General features: G+C 34.5%; 1 protein-coding gene across 2 annotated transcripts in view; it reads right to left on the bottom strand.

Annotated features, from left to right (window-relative positions):
- The window catches only part of NDST4 (N-deacetylase and N-sulfotransferase 4), a 387,829-nt gene that overhangs the window by 226,874 nt on the left and 133,989 nt on the right, over positions 1 to 26,966 (bottom strand). For both annotated transcript variants that reach the window (XM_051964927.1, XM_051964928.1), the window contains exon 3: positions 8,277 to 8,431. In XM_051964927.1, coding sequence (XP_051820887.1) covers positions 8,277 to 8,431 — 155 coding nt within the window. The remainder of the gene's footprint in view (positions 1 to 8,276; positions 8,432 to 26,966) is intronic.

The following is a 26,966-nucleotide window of genomic DNA, read 5'->3' as shown; positions in this document are numbered from 1 at the left end:
GAAAAGCAATTATATCCAAGTCCTTTCCAAAGGTTAATGCATAGCTCTTGGAGAGGTAATAATACAGACAGGTGAACTTAGCCATCATTAGATATCAATTAATAAAAGTAAGAGTAGATTTAAAATCAACAAATCTGTGAAGATGAGTCAAATGACTCATTTATATTGAAGGTAACTTTTCTAGATAAATAGAGATTAAGCTGAGGAAATTTCTAGTTAAATGAGAAACAGTAGCTTTAATTTACAATGCATCCTCTTGCTAGTTAATAGTTTTCCTTAGCATCTTCTAACGATGTAAATTTCAAAGAACAAGGTTGAAAAGATGAACCTATAGAATCCTAGGAAGACAGTGAGAAATTTCCATGGAATTGTTCTTCCTGTTATTACAATAAATAATGCAGGAAAAATACAGGAAATTCATCAGTACCAACAGAATATAAATGAAAGGTAATTGTTATTTTAAAAAAATCCTTGAAAGTCACTAATTATCTTTGTCCCTCCTTTTTCTTTCCCAGGCCTTTGAGTTGACACAAGACAATCTTATCACTGAATGAAGTGAATGGTGAAAGCTATTTCACAAAATGGAGACAGGGTTGTAAAAATTGAGTGAAGGTCGGCTGCACCCCAGGGCAAAGTTACTTTTCTCCAGAGATTATGTGGTTTAAAAGGAGTGGGATTTTTTCTTGGAGAGACTAAATTGGGGCCACCCTGGCACTGAGACTCCTATATAAGGTAATTTAGTAATCCTAAAGATGTGGTTGGGTTGAAAGTTTTTCCTCCTTTATGACTTAGAATGTCAGATTATTTGCCCTGGCTAATCAGGGCAAAGATCCAGCCTATTGAGAGTGTTTCCCAAGGTTCCTATATAATTCGTGTTTGTTAACTGGGTCTTGCCTCTCCTTACCTAACTGCTTGTGGGGAGGGAGACATCCTTTCTTGCTAGATGATAATAAAATTCCTTTCTGTTTTTACCTTGAGAAATCTTAATTTATTTGATTTATTGGAGACCATTGTCTTTGTCCCACATATTGGGACATCATAATAGGGAATCATTGGATTCCCTAGGACATAAAAAGACTTTTTGCTGGACTTCAAAAACTTGGGGGGATGATTGGATTCCCTGATATGTGAAGCAATGGACAATAGATTGGTTTTGGACTATCTCTTGGCTGCTGAAGAAGGTGTATGTGTTGACTGCTATTTACATACTCTCCTTCTAGGACTTCTGGCAATCTTTTACAACACAATGTTGATTTATATTGTTTGTTATACCGTTACTTGGGTGTATACTTCATGTTTGTTACACCACATCAAGCCTGACTGTGGGGAGAGTCATCACTAATAGCCTCTGTGTTGTTGCTATGTGCTATGTGCTATGTGTTCCCATGCTGATGGGTTTGTGCATAATAAGACCCTTGAGCCTGCTAGCAACCCCCACTTCCCTTTGGTGCTTTTCATCTCCCTTCCTGAGATGTCAGGGAGGGCGTGATTATCTCCTTTTTAGTGCTTTCACCTCCCTTCCTGAGAAGTCAGGGGGGTCGTGATCACCTCCTTTTCGGTGCTTTCACCTCCTTTCCTGAGAAGTCAGGGAGGGTGTGATCACCTCCCCTTGGGGGCTCTGACCTCCCTAAGGAGTCAGGGATGGCATGATCACCTGTGTTCTAAAACAAAAGAAAGCGGGAGATGTAATGGGCTGAGGCTTGAGTTGATGCACTGAGGTCCCAAGCACATGAGGCTAAATAGTAATTGGATCATACTCTATTAATATATAAGCTTGGAGAAAGAATGGCCCCCGCCCACTCTTTGTGCAAGTCCTGATGTGTTGTATAGGAAATGATGATTTTGGTAGGTGGAGGCAGGGGAGTGGAAAAGGAACATCATGGATGTTTTATTAGATGCCTGGTTTGGGGACATATTTGAAATTTCCATCAAGTTTTGGGGATCTCAGGGCTCTTAAACTAGGTTGAAGTTCATTCTTTTCATACCTGTTTACTATTGCATACTATTTGAATGCTGGATTTCAGTGACCATTATCTCCTTGGTAGAGAAATATATAGGTACATTTGAAATGAATCTCCATGTAGTTCTAAAGGGGAATTATACTAAGAGAGTGAATTTAGACCCATGAATCCTCAGAAGATGAAAAAGGGATTTTTGTGGAGGAGTATGGAACCTAAGAGTCAGGAAAATAGAAAAATTAGACATGCAACACTGATTACAATTAATTAATACAACATAAGAAGGAGTAGACAGCTAGTAACAGTGAGAAAAATGGGGAGGAGAATCAAATGAAGGCTTCTTGACCCCTTTCAGTAGGATGCTAGGCCATTTGCAGGGAAGTACTTTATAAAAAAGAGGAAAGTGAGTCGACTCAAAAATTAGAAGAAATCAAAAGAAATTCTGTAAGGCTTGCTTAAATGTTAGTAAAAGCTCCATCAGTCTCAAAAAGGGCTTAGAAAAGCAATTTAAGAATTAGTGAAGATATCTCATAGTTAAGATCAGAAATTAAAGCTCTCAAGAAATTAGTCTAACTAGAGACACATGAGTTTAGAATAAGGTCAGAAATAATCTACATAATAGCAGATTTTCAGAAAAAGGAGACAACAGAAGTTGAAATGCTAAAATTTAGAAGTGAAAGGAAACATAATGGATAAATGAAAAAGAAAAAAGAATGAAAGAACAAAACAAAACAGGAGAACAAATAAAATGCCCAATCACTTACTCAGTAAAGAAAATAAAAGAAAGATGAGAAATTCTATCACTTTTAATACTTTTCATCATTATTTGAAAGACTTCCTGCCACAATTAAATAGGGATGAGTGATTTTCACTTCAAAATGATTTTTTTTTGTTATTCAGTCATTTTTTAGTCATAAACAATTCTTTGTGATCCAATTTGGGGTTTTCTTGGCAAAGACATTGGAGTGGCTTGCCATTTTCTTCTCCAGTTTATTTTACAGGTGAAGAATTGAAGCACACTGGATTAAGTAACTTGCTCAGAATCACACACTTAACAAGTATCTAAGGCTAGATTTGAAATCAAGAAAATGAGTTTTCCTGTCTTTAAGTTTTGTAAAATATCTGAGCAGCACATAAATCACGATACAACATTTATAAATAAAATAAAATTTATAAGTGTAATATTTATAAAAATACAATTATAAAATATTAGTTAAATAGAGGACAAATTATTGGAGAAATATTTATTGTACATACTTTGACTATGTCATATGATAAAAATGTCAATACTCCATAAGTTAGTTTACAGATTTTGTGCTATATCAATCAAATTACTAAGATTATGATACTTTTTAAAGATAAAATAGTAACAAAATACATTTAGACTTTTAAGGGAGGATAATGAATAAAAGTATAAATGAAAGTAACAGAATTAATAAACCTCAAACTATATTATAAATGATAGTTATTAAATATTAGTTTAAATAAGTAATAAGTGAAATTGAATAAATAAGCAAAAAAGGGAGAAATTTAAAAAAAGGTCCAGGTATTCAATAATCTCCAAAAGATAATTTACTAAGGAAAAGATTTCTTTTTTTTTGACAAAATGTCCTTAGAACATTTGGAAACATTTGGACAGAAATTAGGGTAAAAATCATCATTTTATATTTCATAACACAATAAGCACACAAGAACACATTAATTAAATATGAAAGACTGCACTCTTAAAAATTAGAGGACAATGAAATCAGGTACCTTTCATATTTATGAGTATATAGAGAATTATTAATCTCAAGAGGTATATTGGAAATGATAAAAAAGATAAAAACATTTTTGACTACACAAGACTTTTTTCATTAATAAAATTGATGACTATAGAATTAGAAAAAGTAGAAAATAGAAATTATGAAAAATATTTTTTAAATTGCAGCAAATGTGAAAGTCTGAAGGAGAAAATGTATAAGGCATTTATATCAAGATTTATTTTTTTCATTAAATTTACAAACATAATAAAGAAATATAAAATTTTATATTCATTTTTTAAAATGTGTGATTTATTTACAAAATTCATTACCACTTTCTCAAAAGAAAATGCTCAAAGACATAAAGATCTTTCAAAATAATATTAATTATCACATGCAAATATGGTGCAAATCATTACTAATAAGAGATATTCAAACTGGAAAATATAACAAAATATAAAAATAGCTTTTGTTATAGGTGCTTTGAGAAAAGCAGCACACTAATGACTTTTTAAAATTTAAAAATGGTTCAAATATTCTAGATTTCAATTTGCAACTAGGCAAGAAGAGTAAATTAAATGTCTAGTTCTTATGATCCAAGAATCCTATTCTTAAGAATATACACAGGAAGTGAAAAACAGGGAGGGGGGAATCAACAGATAGCAAAATATTCATATTTGTATTTTTTTTAAATTAGCTAAGAACTAGAAATAAAGTTGATGACTATAACAAATTAGAAAGTAACAGAAGCTGTTATAAAAATGAAATTTATATATTATGGTACAATAGATAGTGATGAATGTGAGGAATTCAGAGAAAGTTCAGAAAATTTGTATAAACTGATTTAGATCAACATATGCAGAACCAAGAGAACAATATAAACAATTACTACAGCAATGTAAATGAAATCACTAAAAAGAAAAATTCTAATTGAAAAAAAATCGAAATTGTTGGAGACGTGATGATGAAATACCCCTTTCATGACAGAGTATATAGGATAGAATACTCTATATATTATTGAAAAGACTCCCTATTTTACATGGTTTTGCTTATTTTGAGTAATTTTGAAATAGCTGATATACAGAAAAAGGCATCAGTAAAACATTTTAAAATGAAAAAGCGGAAATTTTATTCATAAGACTATTTTTTATTCTGCTTATGCTACAACTATGCTGACAGAATACACAGAACCAAAAAATGTATTATAAATATGAATAACTATGATTGAAAAAATAAAACATTGGGATATAAAGTAAAATATCTTGGGTGAGAGATCAATTGAGTCACTAGATCAATTATTCCTACTCAATTTAGAGTGATAATATGCTATGTATTGACATCTTAATCATTTACAAAGACCTTGTATTAAAGTCATTGGAAAAACTGAAGTGATGATACATAGAAAATTCTTTTGGATTGACTGAATAAATGTGATTGTACCCAGTAGACCATATATAAAACAGATTAATTTGAAATCTAGGAATCTGAGGATCTTGTAGTTTAGATATTAGGTCTTCGAACTAATTCATTTGAGGATACAAAAGACCTCAGTCTCCATCTTGGTCTTCTCCCCTAACCATTGGATGGAGAAAGACCTTGTGAACTTTGGAATGGCAAAAGATTTGAACTTTGTATTGGATTCCTAATAGCTTAGTCTCTGCATCAGGTGCTAAGGACAAACAGAAAGCAATAATGAAAGGTAGATTCAAGGTCCTACAAGGAATCCAGAAGAAAAGCTCCACCATACTTAATAAGGAACTATATATCAAAAGAATTGTGAATTACTCCTTTGTCCACATGTCTCCAAACTCAAGCCCATTTTCCCACAGATTTAGCACACAGATTTAGCACACACAAATAATATGCCACTGACTTTGGGGAGTGTTTTGGGAATTGGGAGGGAAGGATGTTTTGTGCCAACTTTCCTTATTGTATTTATTAAACATAAATCCTCTTCTAAAAGCAAATTAATCTGATTAACATGATTTCTACAAAAAAATAATTAGCACACTGATGGGAACCCTTGAAAATCAACCATAAATTCCTTATGGCTAGCAATTCTTAGAATCTTGAGGGGAGATGTAGCAATAGCTCTTAAGTGAACAGAGCCACTGAGAGTTAGGGGAATAGTCCTTAAACATGTGCTATAGATATACTATCTTTTAAGACATAGATCTTAATAAAATAAACTTCTATACACTGGATTATTTAAGGATTGATGAATTTAGAAATTTTGTAAAGCATTAAGAAAAATAGCTGTGATGTGGTAACTAAAAATCCAACTTCAGTTCAGAAGTGCTAGGTTGAAATCATTTTTCTAATAAATCTTGACTGTCATAAGATGGGGGTCTGGACAAGTGACATTTCAGTGTCCCCTAGGAAACACTGCTAACTTGAATCATTGGAAGGAGTTTCTTTACTAGTAACACCCTCCATGAATATATCATATATAGCATGGTTAATGGAACCAGGTCTACCCATTTATCCCCTCAAAAATGAGTTGGTTAGATTTTGATGGACTGGTAGGGAAAATAAGGAAGCAGAAAAAAAATGAAATCCAATGGCAGGTGGCAAAATATATGTGCAAAATTATGAGTTTCTCCAGAATATTGGGAGATCTTTGCTTAAGGTCTGAATGTGAAAGAATCTAGCCAATTCCTTATAGAGTCAGGAAGCCAACTAGCAAGAGATATGACAATTTAATTGTTTTCCGAAAAATTATATCACAATTTTTACTAATTGATATTAGTATTCTATTTATCTTCATGTCAGAGTAATTTTCAATTACTTATTTTTAGATTGCTAATTAAATAACTTACTATTAAAATATAATGTACAGAATATATAATGATCCCATAACAGATAACATTTATATGATATAGTGCTTGTGATTCACAAACTATTTACTTCCCTTTCCCCTGCTACCAACCAATTATTAATCAACAGACAAACCCCTATATGCTTTATAAAAATACGATTAAATCTCGAATGTGAAAAAACACTTTTCAAATCCAAATAATTATGTTCCACAACATATACTTTGAACACCCAGGTAATTCTATAAATTTGATCATTTTAATCAGGAGACTTTGAATCCCTGTTAGAAAGTCCTTGAAGAAAGAAAATTTTATTTTTTGTTTTATATTTTTGTTTTTGTGACTTGGTCAGTGCCTGGGACAATTTGTGGTACTTAATATGTGTTTGATGATTTGGTTTTTTAGATTGGAAGAGAAATGAAGGATACAAAAGAATGTTCCTGTAAAAAAAAAAAAAAAAAAAACTAGATGACACAATGTGATACGAGAGTCACCTGTCAGTGAGCCAGGTTGGTATTAGATATGGTCTTAGGGACAGAGAGTTATCAGGGGCTAACAGTAATGGTAGAGATAATAGTTTTTTTTTTTTTATATCATACGACTCATTTAAGAAAATGAGTACATATACTCATATTTTTCATGGGGATTTTATTTTTTAAAGTAACAAACAAATAAATAATTCACATTTCAAGAGGGACAGGATCCCATCCATAATTTTAGTGACTTAACAGCTGATCAGCATTCAAACTACTGGCATATATAGTCAATGGGAGTAGTAGCAGTGAGGCCTCCAACAATGGCCATGGATCAGGCAGTGGATGCCAGTTTCTTGCAGTGGCCCAGACCAATAACAAAAATTACTCCAGATGTACCTTCTGTTTCTTGGTAACTATAGGAAGCTATCAGACTCACTTCAGTTATTCAGATCTTAGATATGCCACTATAATATAGGCCTTGTCTCATCATCTAATTCCATATGATAATGATCTTATCTTCTAACTTCTGGTGCCTTGTTAGAAGCAGCATGGTCCAATGGACAGGAACATGACCTTGAGGCAGAGCATTAAAGTTTAGTTACCAGCTCTGTGACAAGTCTTCTTCTTCCTCTGTTACCTCATCTATCAAAAGGAACTATGTATTTGATGACTTGGAGAGTTCCATTCAGTTCTAAATCTATGATCTTAAGAACCTAGGAGGCTCTTTCCAGGTCTAGGACTATGAAACAATGATGGAAACTGACAATCTGGCTTCAAGTCCTACCTCTCATGCTTTTAGAGGTAGGACTTGAAGCCAGATTTTATCAGGTCATTAAATCTCTCCATGCCTCAGGCAATTCCATTCTGAGATTTCACCACACTGATAAAACCACAAATCTCTTGTTTCATCCCATCTTCCAATCCCTAAGGAATTAACACATACACACTGTCAAGGTGTCAAGGTGAGAATGGGAGTTATCTTTCCCTTTGAGGAATTAATTATTGCCAAAATTTTTCAGACTAGAAAGAATTTGCTTTTTTTTTTTTTAAATTTTAAATGTTTTCACTTATCTAATGGTTAATTCTGCTTATATAAATTAAGTAGAATTGTATTTTGGAAATGAAAATCTGGTACTTCATAAAAAATGACTAGTTTTAATTGGCTAGCTTTATCAAGCATCGTATTTTCTCAATATGACCCACATTTTAAATTTCTTGAAGGTATTCCTCCATATTGAGGTGAATCATTGAATTCCACATCACCACCCTATGGCAGGTACTCACTAGTGCAAATTCCTTGTTGAGAATCATTTGCTCCACCAGGGATGACTCATTGTGGAAGAGATGGGGTTGCATGTGACTCCACATGTGAGGAAACCACCAGAACTCATCCACAGATCGCAGCAAGAGGTCATCCCCTTCATCTTCTTCTTCTGTTCCTATGAAATAATTGAAAACTGGCTTCAGAGACAGGCAGGCAGTTCTGCATTTTCTACTATTGCTATGAAAATAGATGCAGCTAATAGTTCAGTTTCAATCACAAGAGTGGAGTTTATATATCAAGAAAGTCAAACATGGAAACAAAATTCTATTTTGTCTTAAAATATTCATAGCAGTGTTTTTTAATTTAAAAAGATTTTAAAATTATGTTTGTGAAGCCATCAACAAACAAATATTTGTACATACAAAGATATACAAGAGAATTGAATCTGAAAATTAACTCAACCTAACCATGTACAACTTTTTTTTTTTTAAAGAACACATCAAATGGTAAGTCAATAATTCACTTCTGAATGTGTTTTCCCTCTCTTCTGTATTGACAATTTTCATTAATGTTCTTTTTGAATTTCTGTCACCCTCCTCAAATAAAAATAAACTCTTTTAACAAATAAGTATACTCAAAGAAAAATAAAAAGAGTTGTATTGTTCTTACCTGAAACTGTTGGGTTTTTTGGTACATTTTATACATTTAACCTATTAACTCTCAGCCAAGAGGTGGAAAGGTGGGAATTAAAGTTTAATACTTAGTTATTTGGAGTTATAGGAATTGATGAATTCTTAAATCTCCTATTGTTGTTCTTTACATTGCTATATTAAGATATACGTTGCTGTAATTCTCCTCATTTCATTCGTCATCACTTTATTCAAGTCTTTTTTCTGTGAATATCTTTCATATTATATGTCATATTATATATACATGTATATATAATATCATCTATTATATATAATATCATATATAATATCTATTATATGTAATATAATAGATGTATTATTTACATTATATTATATATCATAATATGTATTAATATATAATATCACATATTAATATGTAGCATATTATGATACAATACTATTCATATATAAAAAGCATTTTTGAACAAAGGCAATTTTTCAGCTATTCCCTAACTATTAGGAACTCCCTCATTCTTTCCAATTCCAATTCCACCATATGGAGTGCTCATAGCAGAACTTTGCCAGACTTAAAAATTGGGAAAATAACAGATGTTCCATAAACGAAGATTGTTTGAGAAAATTGTAAAATGTGTATTTGCAGTAAGAAATTCTTCTTTCTTTAAAATCTTCTTATTCATGATACACACACACACACACACACACACACACACATACACACAAAAAACAAATGAAATCAAATTTGATCTTCTTTTACTTCCCTAGCTTTCCCACATTAACACCTTAGCATTGACAAAAAGTTTTATTTCTCTGGAAGATATTACAAGTAACATGGTAGGTAACAAAACAGAAGTAGAACTGATATAGCAAATGAAAAAGAAAAAAATGGCTTTAGCATAGAATTATTTCTAGTTAGAAACACAATGGAAAATATATTCTGCATCAACAGGATGGTAATCTGTTTTCTACAGGCTATTATCTAATGTTCAACAGAATGCAACTCCAAATATTGGCTTAATATGAAACTGGTATTAAGAATGCCATGCCATTTCAGAATGCCCTTTAAATAAAGCTTTGAATAAACATTAAAAAAAATTTTTCCCTGAATTTCCCAATTGATAATACTTCTCTGAAACAAATTATGGGTCCTCTAGGCAACAAAATTAAGCAAATAAATATTGTGTACCTCCTATCTTCAGTCACTGAATGAGATGATTGCACATAGTAGCTGTACTAAATACTTTCTGTTCTCTAGAATAAAGATTTTTAACCTGAGGCCTATTAATTTCATTGTTGGTGGTGCTTAAATGTGATAACTTTATTTCAATGTAATTAGTTTCCTTTTTAATTGTATTTTATTTTGTGACAAAAAACATTCTGAGAAAGAGGTCCATACAGACAGCCAAAGATACACAAAAGTTAAGAACTTCAGCTCTAACACCTTACATTCTACTCTTGGGTATAATGTACAGAAATGATAAAATTTAAGATAATTCAAGGAAGTAAAAATTTCAACAAGAGAGTAAATTGTAAAAAACAAAACAAAGCAAAATAGGAAATGCAACTTGCTTATCTGTGGTGATCTTCTTCTTTAGAATAATAATGGTTCTCTCTGAGAGCAGGTTTCTTGGGGAGATTTTCTGGAGGCAGCCTTAGTTTTCAATTCAAAGTAATAATCACCCAAAACGCAGCCAGGTGTTAAAAGTTCAGAACTTTTATTGTCTCAATATAGCCCAGTTAGTTTTCTTGGCCTATGTCTCTGCTTGGTTCCAAGAGCTCCCTCTGAATGTCTCCAAATCCAAAGGTTTGTCCTTCAGCTTCCAGCCAGCCAGGTAGAAAATGGAATAAATCTCTCTTGCCTCCGAAGTAACTCTCTTGAAGCTCTAAGAACTTCTTCTATATAGAAGAAGCTCTATATATATGATCTCTCAAAGGCTGACTCCTCCCAAGGGAGGGAATAAGGGAGGTGTGAATTTGGCTATCTCATACTAAAACCCTGAAATCTCCTAAACGTGTGAACTCCAATGAGTACTTAAATACTTCTTGCTTATATGAGCTTTCTAAAGATGTGAACACAAGCATTGTTTCTATTAGTTCTACTTAGTACCTTGTTTCTTCTGGCCTATAACATCTCCTTGTAGGATCAGATCAATAATACTGAACCATGCTAAATTAGATAATTATTGTCTCTATCAATTCTAATGACTTAACAGTTTGTAAAGATTCCAATGCTTATCTATTGCTTGCTTATCTGTCTGTCTATCTATGTATCTATTTTTCTATCTTTCTATTTCATATTTATATTCCTAGCTAGAACTAGAAATTTTCTGAAATCCAAGATGCAAACTTTGGGAGATTTTAAGGGATTACATCATGTTTTGTCTCCATTCTTTTTTGGCTGTATTTGGCATTTAGATTGTTCAAGAAGGGCAATATAATATCTAGAAGACACAGAAGATAGAATGTCCTTATCCTGAGTTCAAATATGGACTCGAATACTAGCAACACAACCCTGAGCAAAATATTTACTCCTTTTGGTCTCAGTTTCTTCTTTTATAAAACAAACTGGAGAAGGAAATAGTAAGTCATTTCAGTATCTTTGACAAGAAAATGCCAAATGAAGTCATGAAGAATTGGACACAATTGAACACCAACAAAAAGGGTATTGTCAAGTGTGAAATAAAATGAATATCCTCATTTAATAAATCTAGAAGATACTATCCTAATTCTAATTCATACTGATGAATGAGTCTCTAAAGTGTGGTTACACAATTGTTGTGATATGGGAGCCATCTGCTAGTGGCTGCTGGAGGTCTAACTCAAGACTGTAGAATGGATCTCTTCATGTGAGAGGATAATGATGACACAAGAAGATTGAGAAGCAGTTGCTGTTCTCTGACCTCTCCACTGAGAGGCAGTTGCATTGTCTAATCTCTCTCCTCTTTTCTCTTGCCTCCAATTTATTTCATTCCCAATCCACAAGGAACATCTGCAAAGGCTGCTTTGCAACTCCTTCAAGTTTATGATTCACAAATGTGGAGATGCTCAGAGAATTGATCTGTGTCTTCACCTAGGTATGATCCTTAACAATTCCCCATTTTTTGTTTTATGGAAACATGATTATTTCCCCCCCACAGCATGGTCAGTAAATTTATGCATTAGCTGTTATCTAATCTACATGCTAAGGTTTCTAACTCCACATGCTAGGGACTGCAAACAGCACTAGTAGGTGTTGAAGCTTGTGAGATGTATGGAGGTGAACTTTCAAACGAAAAAGAGGACTATAGTCAGAACAAGCTTTTTTCATAAGTCTATCTTCAGTCTCCTGGCTCAGCCCTTTGACATGTTGGCCCATTTAATTACCCCAACTAAAAAAGTGTTACTGGGCCTCTTCTCTCTTTCTTTCCCTGCAGGTTAATCCTACTCATGAACAGCTCTCGAAAGCTGCTGCTTCTTTGTTTCTTATGATTCTTGTGTCCCACATTCAGGTGACATATGTTGTGATACGAGAGTCACCTGTCAGTGGCTCCTGGAGGTCTAACTTAGATCTGTAGAATTGATCGACAATTTATTTCATTCCCACTCCTCAAGGAATATTTGCAAAGGCTGCTTTGCAAGTTCTTCAAGTTTATGATTCATAGCTGTGGAGGCTCTCGGAAAATTGACCTGCTCCTTTACCTAGGCATGGTCCTTAACACACAATCCCCTCAAGGCTCTGAAGTAGCCCTGAGAGGGAAGAAGCTGTTTTTCTATATTGCTTGGATATTTAACACCTAGAATATTTTCTGGAGTGATCATCAGTTCATTAACATTTAGTCAGCTAGCTTCAATTTTTTTTTTTTTTGAGAAAGAGGCAATTAATAAGATATAGTTGTATGTAATGTTGTATGTTGCATGTAACGATATAGAAAGTATAGTTGGGACAAAATATTCCCCCCAAAAGTGTATGTATATTCTTCCATCAGTACATAATAGAATACAAAGGAAAGTAAACTGTAGCTTGGAAGGCACATGAGTCAAAGGTATAATGTATAGCCCAGGTTGTGTCCCGCCGCCTCGAGAAAGGGCATGCGGTGCGCCCGCGGGTTCGGACTGCGCACCACCTGAAGGCTCTCCGGAATGAGTCCGTGGCGGGAGCGGATACGGGAGCTGGCCACCGCCCGGGTATCCCGCACCAGGTGGATGACCTTGAGGTCCAGGGCCGGGTCCCGCAGCAGCGGGGCCAGCACGGCCACGTCGAAGACCCGCACCCCCTTGATGACGAGGATGCGGTACTTGCGGCACTCCTCCTTCAAGCGCGCCAGCCGCTGGGGCGGGCACTTTTTGCATACGCGGTAGCATCTAAGCTGTTCTTGGCTTATGATATAGACTTTAGAGTATACATCCTCTTCTGTTTGAGGCAATGGTGCTAGGACATTGATAACCTAAGACTAGACTCATTTTCCTTCTCCTCAAAGTGATTTCTTCTTGTAGAGTTTAGCTAGAATGTTCTTTTATTTTTCTACTCACTAGAACTAAAAAAAAAAAAAACAAAAAAAAAAAACAAAAAACTTTTTTTTTTTTGTTTGTTTGTTTGTTTTTGTTTTTTTACTGGTTTCTTATTTGGTTCTGCAGTGATCTACTATTTTGTGAAAGTTCCAAAAAGCATGACTAAAATTCTTCACATAATTCAAACACTCTTCTTATATAATCTTTATTCCAATCAGTCGTTCACCAATATCTTTTAAATGACCAATCCCTTTGCTTTTAAAAATATTTAATATTTTTGGTGAGCTGAACCAAAAGATGGTAGAGTTGACAAGTCTTTGTCTGAACTCTTCCTCGTTTCCCTCAGATCTGGTGTCTCTGAGGATCACAGTCAATTCTCTGAAAAGATTTTGGAGTGACAGAACCCACAAATATTTGGAATGTAACAATTTTCAGCAGAAGACATTTTGGAAGATCTTCAGGAAAAGTCTGTTTCAATCAGGCAGTAGATGGGGGAGGGAATGTTGCAGACCAGTGCAGGTACAGGGTAGAGTTAGTGCAGTGGAGGAAGATCCAGGGCAGAGAAGCTTTCCTGAGCTGGGGGAATGTAGTGGGAGGGTTATAGACAAAATACTGCAGCTTTTGCTACTCTGACTTGGTTCAGAAGTCAATGGATCATCAGACTAGTTGGGAGACCTCCAATACAACTACAGAAGGCAAATAGTGAGATAAATTTCAGAGTTATCAAATCAAGGAGAAAATATTGCAAGCAGACAAAAGGAAATAATTCAAATACAGAGAAACCACAATCAGGATTATCCAGGACCTAGCAGCTTCCACTTTAAAGAACTGAAAGGCCTGGAATATGATATTCTGGAGAGCAAAGGAGCTTGGGCTACAGCCAAGAATCAACTATCTAGCAAAATTAAGCATTATCTTTCAGGGGAAAAGTGAACATTCAGTGAAATAGGGAATTTTCATTTTTTTTTATGAAAAGACCAGGACTGAACAAGAAATTTGATCTTCAAATACAGAACTCCAGAGAAGCATAAAAAGGTAAAAAGGGAATTAAAAAACAACTATGTTTTTTTAAAGGATAAAATGTTTATATCCCTATATGGGAAGATGTCATGTTTAACTCTTGAGAACTGTAGGTTTGTTAGGGGTATACTTAGAGAGTATAGGTGAAAGTTGACTTTACTGTGATGATATAAAAAAGAAGCTATGAGTGGAAAGAGAATTGTACTGAAAAAAGAGGGAAGGGGAAGTAAAATGGGGTAAATTAAATCACATGAAGAGGCAAATAAAAACCTATTACAATTGAGGGAAAGAAGGGAAGGAGATGAGTATTGTGTGAACCTTAATCTCATTGGATTTGTCTCACAGAAAGAATATCAGACATGTTTAGTTTGATATTGAAAACTTATCTCATACTATCAGAAAGTAGGAGGACAAAAGAAAAAGAGAGAGGTAACAGAAGGGAGGGCAGAAGTAGAAAAGGAAAGGGATAAGAAAGAAGGAAGATCTGTAAAAATGGAAGTCAGATTGAGAAAGGTAGTGTTCAGAAACAAAACATTAGTGAGGAGTGAAAGGAGGGAAGGAAAGACAAAAAATATAATTTGGGGAAAATAAGATGGCAGGAAATCCAGTTAGTCATTTTAACTGAGATAGTGAATGGGATGAACTCTCCCATAAAAAGAAGCAGATAGTATTATGCCACAGTCTCTTTGAACTGTTCTACCTCAGTTTCCCTGCACTAGTTTCCCTTATTGTCCTGATTTGGCTCCTAACTCTTGCCCTCAAGAATTTATGGCACTCAAAATGTTTGTGGCAGCCCTGTTTGTAGTGGCTAGAAGCTGGAAAATGAAAGGATGTCCATCAATTGAAGAATAGTTGAGTAAATTGTGGTATATGAACGTTATGGAATATTATTGTTCTGTAAGGAACGACCAGCAGGATGAATACAGAGAGGACTGGCGAGACTTACATGAACTGATGCTGAGTGAAATGAGCAGAACCAGGAGATCATTATATACCTCAACAATGATACTGTTTGAGGATGTATTCCGATGGAAGTGGACCTCTTTGATAAAGAGAGCCTTAATTGATCAAAGATGGACAGAAGCAGCTACACCCAGAGAAAGAACACTGGAAATGAATATAAACTGCTTGCATTTATGTTTTTCCTCCCGGGTTATTTATACCTTCTGAATTCAATTCTCCCTGTGCAACAAGAAAACTGTTTGGTTCTGCACACATATATTGTATCTAGGATATACTGCAACCCATTCAACATGTAAAGGACTCTTGCCATCTGGGGGAAGGGGTGGAGGGAGGGAGGGGAAAAATCGGAACAGAAATGAATGCAAGGGATAATGCTGTAAAAAATTACCCTGACATGCGTTCTATCAATAAAAAATTATTAAAAAAAAAGAATTTATGGCACTACCAGCTCTAAAATATTCCAAAAGATAAGACTATCCCGGATACCTCATTGACATCTTTACTTCTGTTTATTCAGACATCCTAATTCTGGCTTTTAGTAAGAATTTATAGCCTTCCCATCCTGACAGAACCAAAGGGGTCTGTAAAAAATTTCTCGCTTCTTTCCCCTTCTTTATCTGAAAGGGTATATAAAGATTTGGGATTCTCCCATTCATCACTGAATACTTTGAGATAAGAGTCCTGTCTCTCCAATTAATAAAATATTAAAAACTCTCTAATCTCTATCTTGCCTCAGTTTCTCCAGCATTATAATAGCAGACTGGATTAAAAGCCAGAATTCTACAATTGTTTCAAGAGACACATTTAGCAAAATTAAAAATAGATCTAAAAAGTGATAAGGAAGGAAACTACATATTGCTAAAGACTATAATAGAAAGTGAAGTAATATAAATACTAAACATATATTCACCAAGTAGCATCTAAATTCCTAGAGAAACTAAAACTGCTACAAGAAGAACTAGACAACAGAACTGTACTAGTATCTTGTTCAATCAGAACTAGATAAATCAAACCACAAAATAAAAAAAGAAGGAAGTTAAGGAGGTAAATAGAATTTTAGAAAAGTTAGGTGTGATAGAATTTTGGAAAAATTTGAATGGAGAGTTTTCCTTTCCATATTTTTTCTTGGCAGTACATGGAACCAACACAAAATTGACCATGTATTATAGCATAAAAATCTTAAAATCAAATACAGAAAAGCAGAAATAGTAAATACATCTTTCTCAGATCATGATGCAATAAAAATTACAATGCAACAAAGGGCCAGGAAAAATTAGACCAAAAATTAATTGTTTTGTGAAAGTTTTTTTGTTTGTTTTATTTAGAAACTAAATAACCCAACTCTAAAGAATGAGTAGGTGAAAGAGCAAATCATAGATAAAATTGATAATTTCATCTAAGAGAATGACAATAATAAGACAGCATATCAAAATTTATGGGATGCAGCCAAAGAAGTTCTTAAGGGAAGTTTTGAATCTCTAGATGCTTACTTGCATAAAATAGAGAAAGAGAAGATCAAGGAACTGATCATGCAACTAAAAAAGCTAGAAATAGAACAAATTCAAAACCCCCAATTAAACACCAAATTCAAAATTCTAAAAATAAAATGGGAGATTAATAAAATTGAAAGAAAACTATTGAACTAATAAACAAAACTAAAAGTTGGCTTTATGAAAAAACAACAAAATAAACTTTTAGTTAATTTGATTAGAAACAGGAAAGAAGAAAATCAAATTGTTACTATCAAAAATAAGACGGGTGAATGTCCAGCAATGAGGAGGAAATTAGAACAATAATTAGGAACTATTTTGCTCAACTATATGCCAATAAACCTAATAATGTAAGTGGAATGGATGAGTACTTACAAAAATATAGACTTTTCAGATTCACAGAGGAGAAAATAAGTTACTTAAATAGTTCCTTTTTAGAAAAAGAAATTGAACAATTAGCTTTTTAAGAAAAAATCTCCAAGACCAAACATTTAAAGAACAATTCTAATTCTATGCAAATTATTTGGAAAAATAGGGAAAGAAGGAATCCTACCAAATTCCTTTTATGACACAGACATGTTGCTGAAACCTAAATCAGATAAAGTCAAAACAGAAAAAAAAATTAGAGATCAATTTTCCTAATGAATATTGATGCAAAATTTTAAAATAAAATATTAGCAAAAAGATTAAAACATGTTATCCCCAGGATAATATGATATAACCAAGTATCATTTATACCGGGAATTCAGGGCTTTTTTAAAATTAGGAAAAGTATTAACATAATTGACTATATCTATAACAAACTATATAAATATATGTATATATATATACATATATTTATATAGTTTGTTATAGATATACCATCAGCAAACATCATATGTAATGGGAATAAGCTAGAACAATTTTCAGGGATGAAATAAAGTTGCCCATTATCGCTATTAATATTCAACATTGCAAAGGATGCATTAGCTTTAGCAGTGAGAAGAAAAAGAAATTAAATGAATAAGAGTAGGTAATGAGGAACCCAAATTATCACTCTTTACAGAGCTTGAAAAAATAACAGTTTATCTGGAAGAACAAAAAGTCAAGAATTTAAAGGGATTAATGATAAAGAATGTAAATGCAGGTGGTTTAGCTTTATCAGACCCAAAACTATATTATAAAGCAGTTTGGTTTACAAATTGCTATAGTACATAGCCCTCTCTAACTTAAATCCAATTCACTCAAATGTCATGGCATCACCTCCCTAATATCATGGTCCTCTTTGAGAATAAAGGGCAAACCATCAATTGGAGAATGGCTGGGTAAATTGTGGTATATGAATGTTATGGAATATTATTGTTCTGTAAGAAATGACCAGCAGGATGAATACAGAGAGGACTGGCAAGACTTACATGAACTGATGCTAGTGAAATGAGCAGAACCAGGAGATCATTATACACTTCGACAACAATATTGTATGAGGACATATTTTGATGGAAGTGGATTTCTTTGACAAAGAGACCTGAGTTTCAATTGATAAATGACGGACAAAAGCAGCTACACCCAAAGAAAGAACACTGGGAAACGAATGTGAACTATCTGCATTTTTGTTTTTCTTCCCGGGTTATTTATACCTTCTGAATCCAATTCTCCCTATGCAACAAGAGAACTGTTCGGTTCTGCAAACATATATTGTATCTAGGATATACTGCAACATATCCAATATATAAAGGACTGCTTGCCATCTAGGGGAGGGGGTGGAGGGAGGGAGGGGAAAAAAAATCAGAACAGAAACGAGTGTCAATATAAAGTAATTATTAAATAAAAATTAAAAAAAAAAGAGAGAGAATAAAGGGCAAACAATAACCTCTGTGAGTAAAATTGTCCTGGAATTGGTCAGTTGAAAGACTCCTTTGTTCCTTGCTTCCTTCCTTCCTTCCTTCCTTTTTTCCTTCCTTCCTCACTTCTTTTGCTTCCTTTCTCCAACCTTCTCTCCTTTCTTCCTTTTGTCCACATAGGGGATCATACCCTTACCTACAGATGTTCTTAAAAGCAATTTTTTCTCTTTTGAACCTTCATAGCCTCCCAAGATATGATGGAGTATACTGGTTTGATTTCTTTCTTAACGACCAGGTTTTAAACCCAAACCAATCTGATTCTAATTTGCCCCTTAAATCTTAGGCCAAGCCCCATTTCATCATTGTTTGGGTCCTGATTGACTCAGATTAAATATGAATAGCAGTAATTTCTGCTTTAGTCAGAAACCCTACAAGATCTTCCTCTCTCAGATTCACTCATTCATTCATTTATTTAGAATTTTTGGACTAAGTGAAAGAAGAGATTCTTTGCCTCAATTGCTACCTAGCCTTAATCGCTGAATGGGTGTGGCTTCAATCAAAGTGAGACCAGCTGAAGATCCTAGCTGAAAAAAAGCCAAGGTCTCCCATTTTATCACCACTTGTTTTGATCTTACCACTGGACCTAGATAACTCCGGAGGGAAAAGTGAGGCAGGTGATCTTCTACAGCCCTCCCTTACTTAAATCCAATTCATTTGCATTTCATGCCATCACTTCCCTGTTGTCCTCTTTGAGAATGAAAGACAAACAACAAAGTGACCCAGTGGATAAAGAGCTGGGCCTAGAATTACAAAGGGCTCATCTTCCTGAAATCAAATTAGGCCTCAGACATTTACCAGCTATAGTCACTTATATAGTCACCTGTTGACCGATTTCCTCATTTTAAAAATGAGCTAGAGAAAGAAATGGCAAATTACTACTGTATCTTTTCCAAGAAAACCAAAATAAGTAGTGCTTTACAAAGTACATTAGAAAAATGAGTGCAAAATAATTGCTTTGCTGTAATAAAATAATGAATTAGATATTTGGTGACTTTGGACTTATACTATGTCTTTATTATAATGTATTCTCTCACTGACAAAAATTATCTGAAAAGACAAAATGATGTTTTAGAGATTATATGTATAATATCATGGGGAAAAATAACTACTGGCCGTAGAGTGAGAGAACATGAATTCAAGTCTTACTTCTGATATGTATTAACACAGTTTTTCTTTTTTTTTTTTTAATAAAATGATGGGTTTACATGAATGCTTTCTGAGGTCTCTTTCATTTCTAGACTTATCCTAAGTATCTCATAATCTATAAAGCACTATACACTTGTAAATGCTTATATAGTTATGGGGAGCTTTAGAGTAAGAAAATCAAGATTTGAATGTTGGAACTGACACTTTTTTATTATAGCTTTTTATTGACAAAATATATGCACTGGTAATTTTTCAACATTGATCCTTGCAAAAACTTCTGTTCCAACTTTTTCCCTCCTTGCCTCCATCCTCTCCCCTAAATGGCAGGTAGTCCCATACATGTTAAATATGTTAAAGTATATGTTAAATACAACATATGTATACATATTTATACAGTTGTCTTGATACACTAGAAAAATCGGATTTAGAAAGAAGATAAAAATAACCTGGGAAGAAAAACAAAAATGCAAGCAAACAGTAACAGAAAAAGTGTAAATACTATGCTGTGGTCCACACTCATTTCCCAGTGTTCTTTCCCTGGGTGTAGCTGGTTCTGTTCATTACTGATCAATTGGAACTGATTTGGATCCTCTCATTGTTGAAGATAACCATTTCTATCAGAATTAACCTTCATATAGTATTGTTGTTGAAGCGTATAATGATCTCTTGGGAACTGCCACTTATTAGCTGTTGCAATTTACCTTATCTCTGAGATTCATTTGTTAATTTATTAAATGAAAACTACATTTGCCCTACATATGACTCAGAACCCTGGGAAGGATTAAAATGAGATGATAGATGTACAAATAATGCATGTTGTGGTGCCTGATGTCATATAAAGAGTAGAATCTACTTTTCATTTCTTTGTATTCCAGCAAAGAGTAAGGCTGTCTCCATCACAGAGGAAATTTAACAGTCAAAACTAATATGAAAAACATGTTCTTCTAAAGTTATAAGCATGTATTTTTTTTATTATTTTAGAATGTAAAAACCCAGACAGCATATTGTTAGACTATAAACATAGAAATGTAATGTGCTCTGGTTCAGTTTTCTTGGGGTCTCTGGAAGAAGCCTTCATTTCAGTTCAGTAATCACCACAAGAACAGCCAGGTGTTAAAGTCCAAATCCTTTATTATCTCCTTCCTAGGGCTAGGCAGCTTTCTGGAGAGCCATTGGTCTCAGTGGGGCAAGTACAGGAGACCAGGCCCACCACCAGGAGCCTGACTGAAGGTGAAATGAATTTTTGTCTCCTTGGCTTGGAGAGCTTCTAGTGTGCTTGTCTTCTGTGGCTCTTAGTCCCTGCTTATATTCTCCACACTGAATATAAACCAATCATTTTATCTCTGGGAAACTATTATTTGTTGTAAGATTAAATCAGTCATACTGAACCATGCTAAACTAGATAACCATTGTTTCATCAATTCCACTTAGGTAGTACCTTGTAAGAAGTTCAGAATTCTGGCCTATAACATAAAAAGTACAAAATATTAAAACATCCTTAATATTACCCAATTATTTTCTACTTTTCTAATCCATTCCTTCTATAAAGCTATAAAAATATAAATTTGTATCTTATAAAATGGGAATAAGAGCAATTTTACTCAGTTTTCCTTTGTTTTAAATAAGTAAATATTTTTGGGCTTATGTAATATATTTAGTCTGATTATTTTTTTTTTAAACCAGGTTGATTATTGTAATTATTTTAAAGAAACTGGTGTGGAGAAAACCTCAAGATTTATTCTTTTAAATCAAATATTGACCAGAATAAAATTAAGTGATCTACTTTAATTGTCAAAAGTAAAAATTATTTTCACAATAACCAATTCTTATAAAGGAGAATGGCTGTAATCTTACAAGGAAGAAAAAGTAATAATGTAATATTTTCTTAATTTCTTGCCAGAAATATATCACATGCTATAAAAGACTTGATAGTTTATTTTTGTCTTTCTACCCCCAGGTTTTATTTTTTACTTACACTCAAAAAAAGAAGCATTTCTAACTTCATTGTTATTTCTTTACTATTAACTTCACTTTGCTCTTGCTATCTTAACTATGAAGAGATATGTTACACCCAACACTAAGTAAGTAGAATAAAGCACTGAGAACATTTAGAAATATATACAACAACATTATTATGATAATCATGCTTAGGAACACTTTAGAGTTATTATAGTCTGGTGCACTTTAGAGTTATTATAGTCTGGTGTATGTTTAAAGAATGAAAGCACAGAGAAGCTTTAGTGGAAAATAACAATTGTAAACTGTAATGTTTTGGGGTCAGTTTTCCAGAGGTCTTGGGGCAACCTTTGTTTCAGTAATTACCACGAGAATAGCCAGGTATTAAAGTCCTAATTCTTTATTGTCTTCTTTGCCTGGTGCTCAGCTAGCTTTCTCGAGGTCTTCAAAGGGGACTTGGTTTCAGTGGAGGAAATGCAGGAGGACAGGCCTGCCACCATAAGGCTGATGAAGATGGAAATAAATCTCTCTCTCCTTGTCTCCAAAAGCTTGAGCTCCCACCTCTAAGTCTGCTTGTCTTCCCTGGCTCTGAATGAATCTGGCTGAAGCTCCCAGCTTATATAATCTACACTGAGTATAAACCAATCACTATATCATTAGGAAAGCATTTTTTGTTGTAAGATTAAATCAATCAAGATGGCGGAGAGGAGGCACACAGTTGTGTAAGCTCCACGCTTTCTCTCACTATCCATTTCATTACAAGCCTCTGAATTAATGCTTGACTGAAAAAAAAATCCACAAATAGTTACCAAGAGAAGCCATCCTTGAGATTTGCCAAGAAAGGTCTGTCTTTACTGGAGGGCTGGGACGGTTTTAGATCGGGCGCAGGAGGCGGGCAGCGGCAGTGAGAGCACGGGAGCAGACTGGAGAGGGGGTGGGGAGTGATCGCAGCTGTCTCTGTGGGGAGAGCTTCGCTACAGGACTGGATACTTTGCTCCGGCAGCAAGTCAGCAGCCCAGCAGAGAAGCTAAAAACACTGGGGCTGAAGAATACAACCCCAAACAGCTGGAGTCTCCCGGGACCTGGCCGCCCACCTCCTTCCCCCCCAACAGTGACTCAGCACGCTCTGGGATCTCAGAGTGCAGGCACAGCACAGTCCTGCTAGTGCCTCACTGCTGTCACCCTCAGTCTGTAGAGGAAGCTCGGTAACACACCCAGCCCCTTCCCCAAAGAAAGACTCTAGTTTTTTCTGTTTTTCTCTGCTAGTTTGTCTTTGATTATTAGACAGAATGAGCAAGAAACTGAAGAGGACTTTAACCCTTGACAGCTTCTATACAGATAGAGAGCAGACTCTAAATCCAGAGGAGACTAAAAACAGACTGTCTCCAGGTGAATCCCCAAAGGAGGAGATCATCTGTTCCTCAGCACAGATGAACCTCATAGAAGTAATTAAAAAGGCTCTCACAAGGGAGCTAGAAGAAAAATGGGAAAAGCAGAGTGAGGCTTGGCAAAAGGAGAGGGAAGCTTGGGAAAAGGAGAGGGAGGCTTGGCAAAAGAGCCTGGAGAAGTCAGTTAAAGAGAGAGTGGATAAAGAAGTAAAATCCTTGAAAAATAGGATTGGTGAACTGGAAAACAAAATTGGCGAAATGGAAAAAAATTCCACAGAACAAAATAACTCAATGGGATAATTAGAAAAAGATTTTTAAAAAGTGAGTGAAGAAAATACATCACTGAAAATCAGAATTGAACAATTGGAATTGAATGACTCGAGGAGACAAGAAGAATCAGTCAAGCAAATCCAAAAAAATCAAACAACAGAAAAGAATGTGAAATACTTTCTGGGGAAGACAACAGACCTGGAAAACAGATGCAGGAGAGACAATCTGAGAATCATTGGACTTCCAGAAAAACATGATGAAAAAAAGAGCCTGGACACTATTTTCCAGGAAATTATCAAAGAGAACTGCCCAGAAGTCATAGGAACAGAGGAAAAAATAAACATTGAAAGGATTCAGCGATCACCCACTGAAAGGGATCCTAAAATCAAAACACCAAGGAATATAGTGGCCAAATGCCAGAACCCTCAGATGAAGGAAAAAATATTGCAAGCGGCTAGAAAAACCCAATTCAAGTATCAAGGAGCCACAATAAGGATCACCCAGGATCTGGCAGCATCCACATTAAAAGATCAAAGGGCCTGGAATATGATATTCCGAAAGGCTAAGGAACTCGGTATGCAACCAAAAATAACTTACCCAGCGAGAACAAGCATCATTTTCCAGGGAAGAAGATGGACATTCAACGAAGTAAGCGAATTTCATCTATTTCTGATGAAAAAGCCAGAACTTAACAAAAAGTTTGATCTACAAATATAGAACTCAAGAGAAATCTAAAAAGGTAAAGATTAATCTTGGGAACTATATTTTGACTATATAGATGTATAAAGAATACATGTATACCATGTTCTAGAAATTGATGTGGAAAGGACATTGTACCAGAAAAAGGGTAAAGTGGGGGTAGTACATCTCATGAAGAGGCATAGGAAACCTATTATATCTGAGAGAAAGAATGGAGGGGGATGAATATAGTGGGTATCTTACTGCCTTCAGAATTGGCTTTAAGTGAAAAATCTTAAGACATATTCAATCTATGGTGAAACTTCTCCCACCTCATTGAAAAGTGAGAAGGGAAAAGTGAAAAGGGAAGGAATAAGCTAAGCCAAAGGGAATACGGAAACTGGAAGGGAAAGGGGTAAGATAGGGGGAGGAACTCTAAGGTGGGGGGAGGGATACTAAAAAGGGAGGGCTGTGAGAAGCAAGTGGTGCTCACAAGCTTAATACTGGGAAGGGGGGAAAGGGGAAAGAAGGGAGAAAAGCATAAACCAGGGTTAACAAGATGGCAAGTAATACAGAATTGGTCATTCTAACCATAAATGTGAACGGGGTAAACTACCCCATAAAGAGGAAGCGGTTAGCAGAATGGATTAAAAGCCAGAATCCTACAATATGTTGTTTACAGGAAACACACCTGAAGCGGGGAGATACATGCAGGTTAAAGGTAAAAGATTGGAGCAAAATCTACTATGCTTCAGGTGAAGTCAAAAAAGCAGGGGTAGCCATCCTGATCTCAGATCAAACTAAAGCAAAAATTGATCTAATTAAAAGAGATAAGGAAGGGCACTATATCTTGCTAAAGGGTAGCATGGATAATGAAGCACTATCTATATTAAACATATATGCACCAAGTGGGGTAGCATCTAAATTCTTAAAAGAGAAACTAAGAGAGCTGCAAGAAGAAATAGACAGTAAAACTATAATAGTGGGAGATCTCAACCTTGCACTCTCAGAATTAGATAAATCAAACCACAAAATAAATAAGAAAGAAGTCAAAGAGGTAAATAGAATACTAGAAAAGTTAGATATGATAGATCTCTGGAGAAAATGTAATGGAGACAGAAAGGAATACACTTTCTTTTCAGCACTTCATGGAACCTATACAAAAATTGACCATATATTAGGACATAAAAACCTCAAACTCAAATGCAGTAAGGCAGAAATAGTAAATGCATCCTTTTCAGACCACGATGCAATGAAAATTACATTCAACAAAAAACCAGGGGGAAGTAGACCAAAAAATAATTGGAAACTAAATAATCTCATACTAAAGAATGATGGGGTGAAACAGCAAATCATAGACATAATTAATAACTTCACCCAAGAAAACGATAATAATGAGACATCATACCAAAATGTATGGGATGCAGCCAAAGCGGTAATAAGGGGAAATTTCATATCTCTAGAGGCCTATTTGTATAAAATAGAGAAAGAGAAGGTCAATGAATGGGTTTGCAACTAAAAATGCTAGAAAGGGAACAAATTAAAAACCCCCAGTCAAAAACTAAACTTGAAATTCTAAAAATAAAAGGAGAGATCAATAAAATTGAAAGTAAAAAAAAAAAACTATTGAATTAATTAATAAAACTAAGAGTTGGTTCTATAAAAAAACCAACAAAATAGACAAACCCGTAGTAAATCTGATTAAAAAAAGGAAAGAGGAAAACCAAATTGTTAGTCTTAAAAATGAAAAGGGAGAACTCGCCACTAACGAAGAGGAAATTAGAGCAATAATTAGGAGTTACTTTGCCCAACTTTATGCCAATAAATTCGACAACTTAAATGAAATAGAAAAATACCTCCAAAAATATAGCTTGCCCAAACTAACAGAGGAAGAAGTAAATATCCTAAACAGTCCCATCTCAAAAAAAGAAATAGAACAAACTATCAATCAACTCCCTAAGAAAAAATCCCCAGGACCAGATGGATTTACATGTGAATTCTACCAATCATTTAAAGAACAATTAACTCCAATGCTAAATAAACTATTTGAAAAAATAGGGATGGAAGGAGTCCTACCAAATTCCTTTTATGACACAGACATGGTACTGATACCTAAACCAGGTAGGCTGAAAACAGAGAAAGAAAATTATAGACGAATCTCCCTAATGAATATTGACGCTAAAATCTTAAATAAAATATTAGCAAACAGATTACAGAAAATCATCCCCAGGATAATACACTATGACCAAGTAGGATTTATACCAGGAATGCAGGGCTGGTTCAATATTAGGAAAACTATTAGCATAATTGACTATATCAATAACCAAATTAACAAAAACCATATGATCATCTCAATAGATGCAGAAAAAGCATTTGATAAAATCCAACAGCCTAATAAAAACACTTGAGAGCATAGGAATAAATGGACTTTTCCTTAAAATAGTCAGGAGCATATATTTAAAACCATCAGTAAACATCATATGCAATGGGGAAAAACTGGAACCTTTCCCAGTAAGATCTGGAGTGAAGCAAGGTTGCCCACTATCACCATTATTATTTAATATCGTATTAGAAACACTAGCCTCGGCAATAAGAGTCGAGAAAGATATTAAAGGAATTAAAGTAGGCAATGAGGAAACCAAACTATCACTCTTTGCAGATGATATGATGGTATACCTAGAGAACCCCAGAGATTCTACTAAAAAGCTATTAGAAATAATTCATAATTTTAGCAAAGTAGCTGGCTACAAAATAAATCCCCATAAATCCTCAGCGTTTTTACAC

Source organism: Antechinus flavipes, chromosome 6 (assembly GCF_016432865.1).
Source record: "Antechinus flavipes isolate AdamAnt ecotype Samford, QLD, Australia chromosome 6, AdamAnt_v2, whole genome shotgun sequence".
Lineage (NCBI taxonomy): Eukaryota > Metazoa > Chordata > Mammalia > Dasyuromorphia > Dasyuridae > Antechinus > Antechinus flavipes.
Note: the sequence above shows the minus strand (reverse complement) of the source record. Positions and strands in the feature narration are given on the sequence as shown.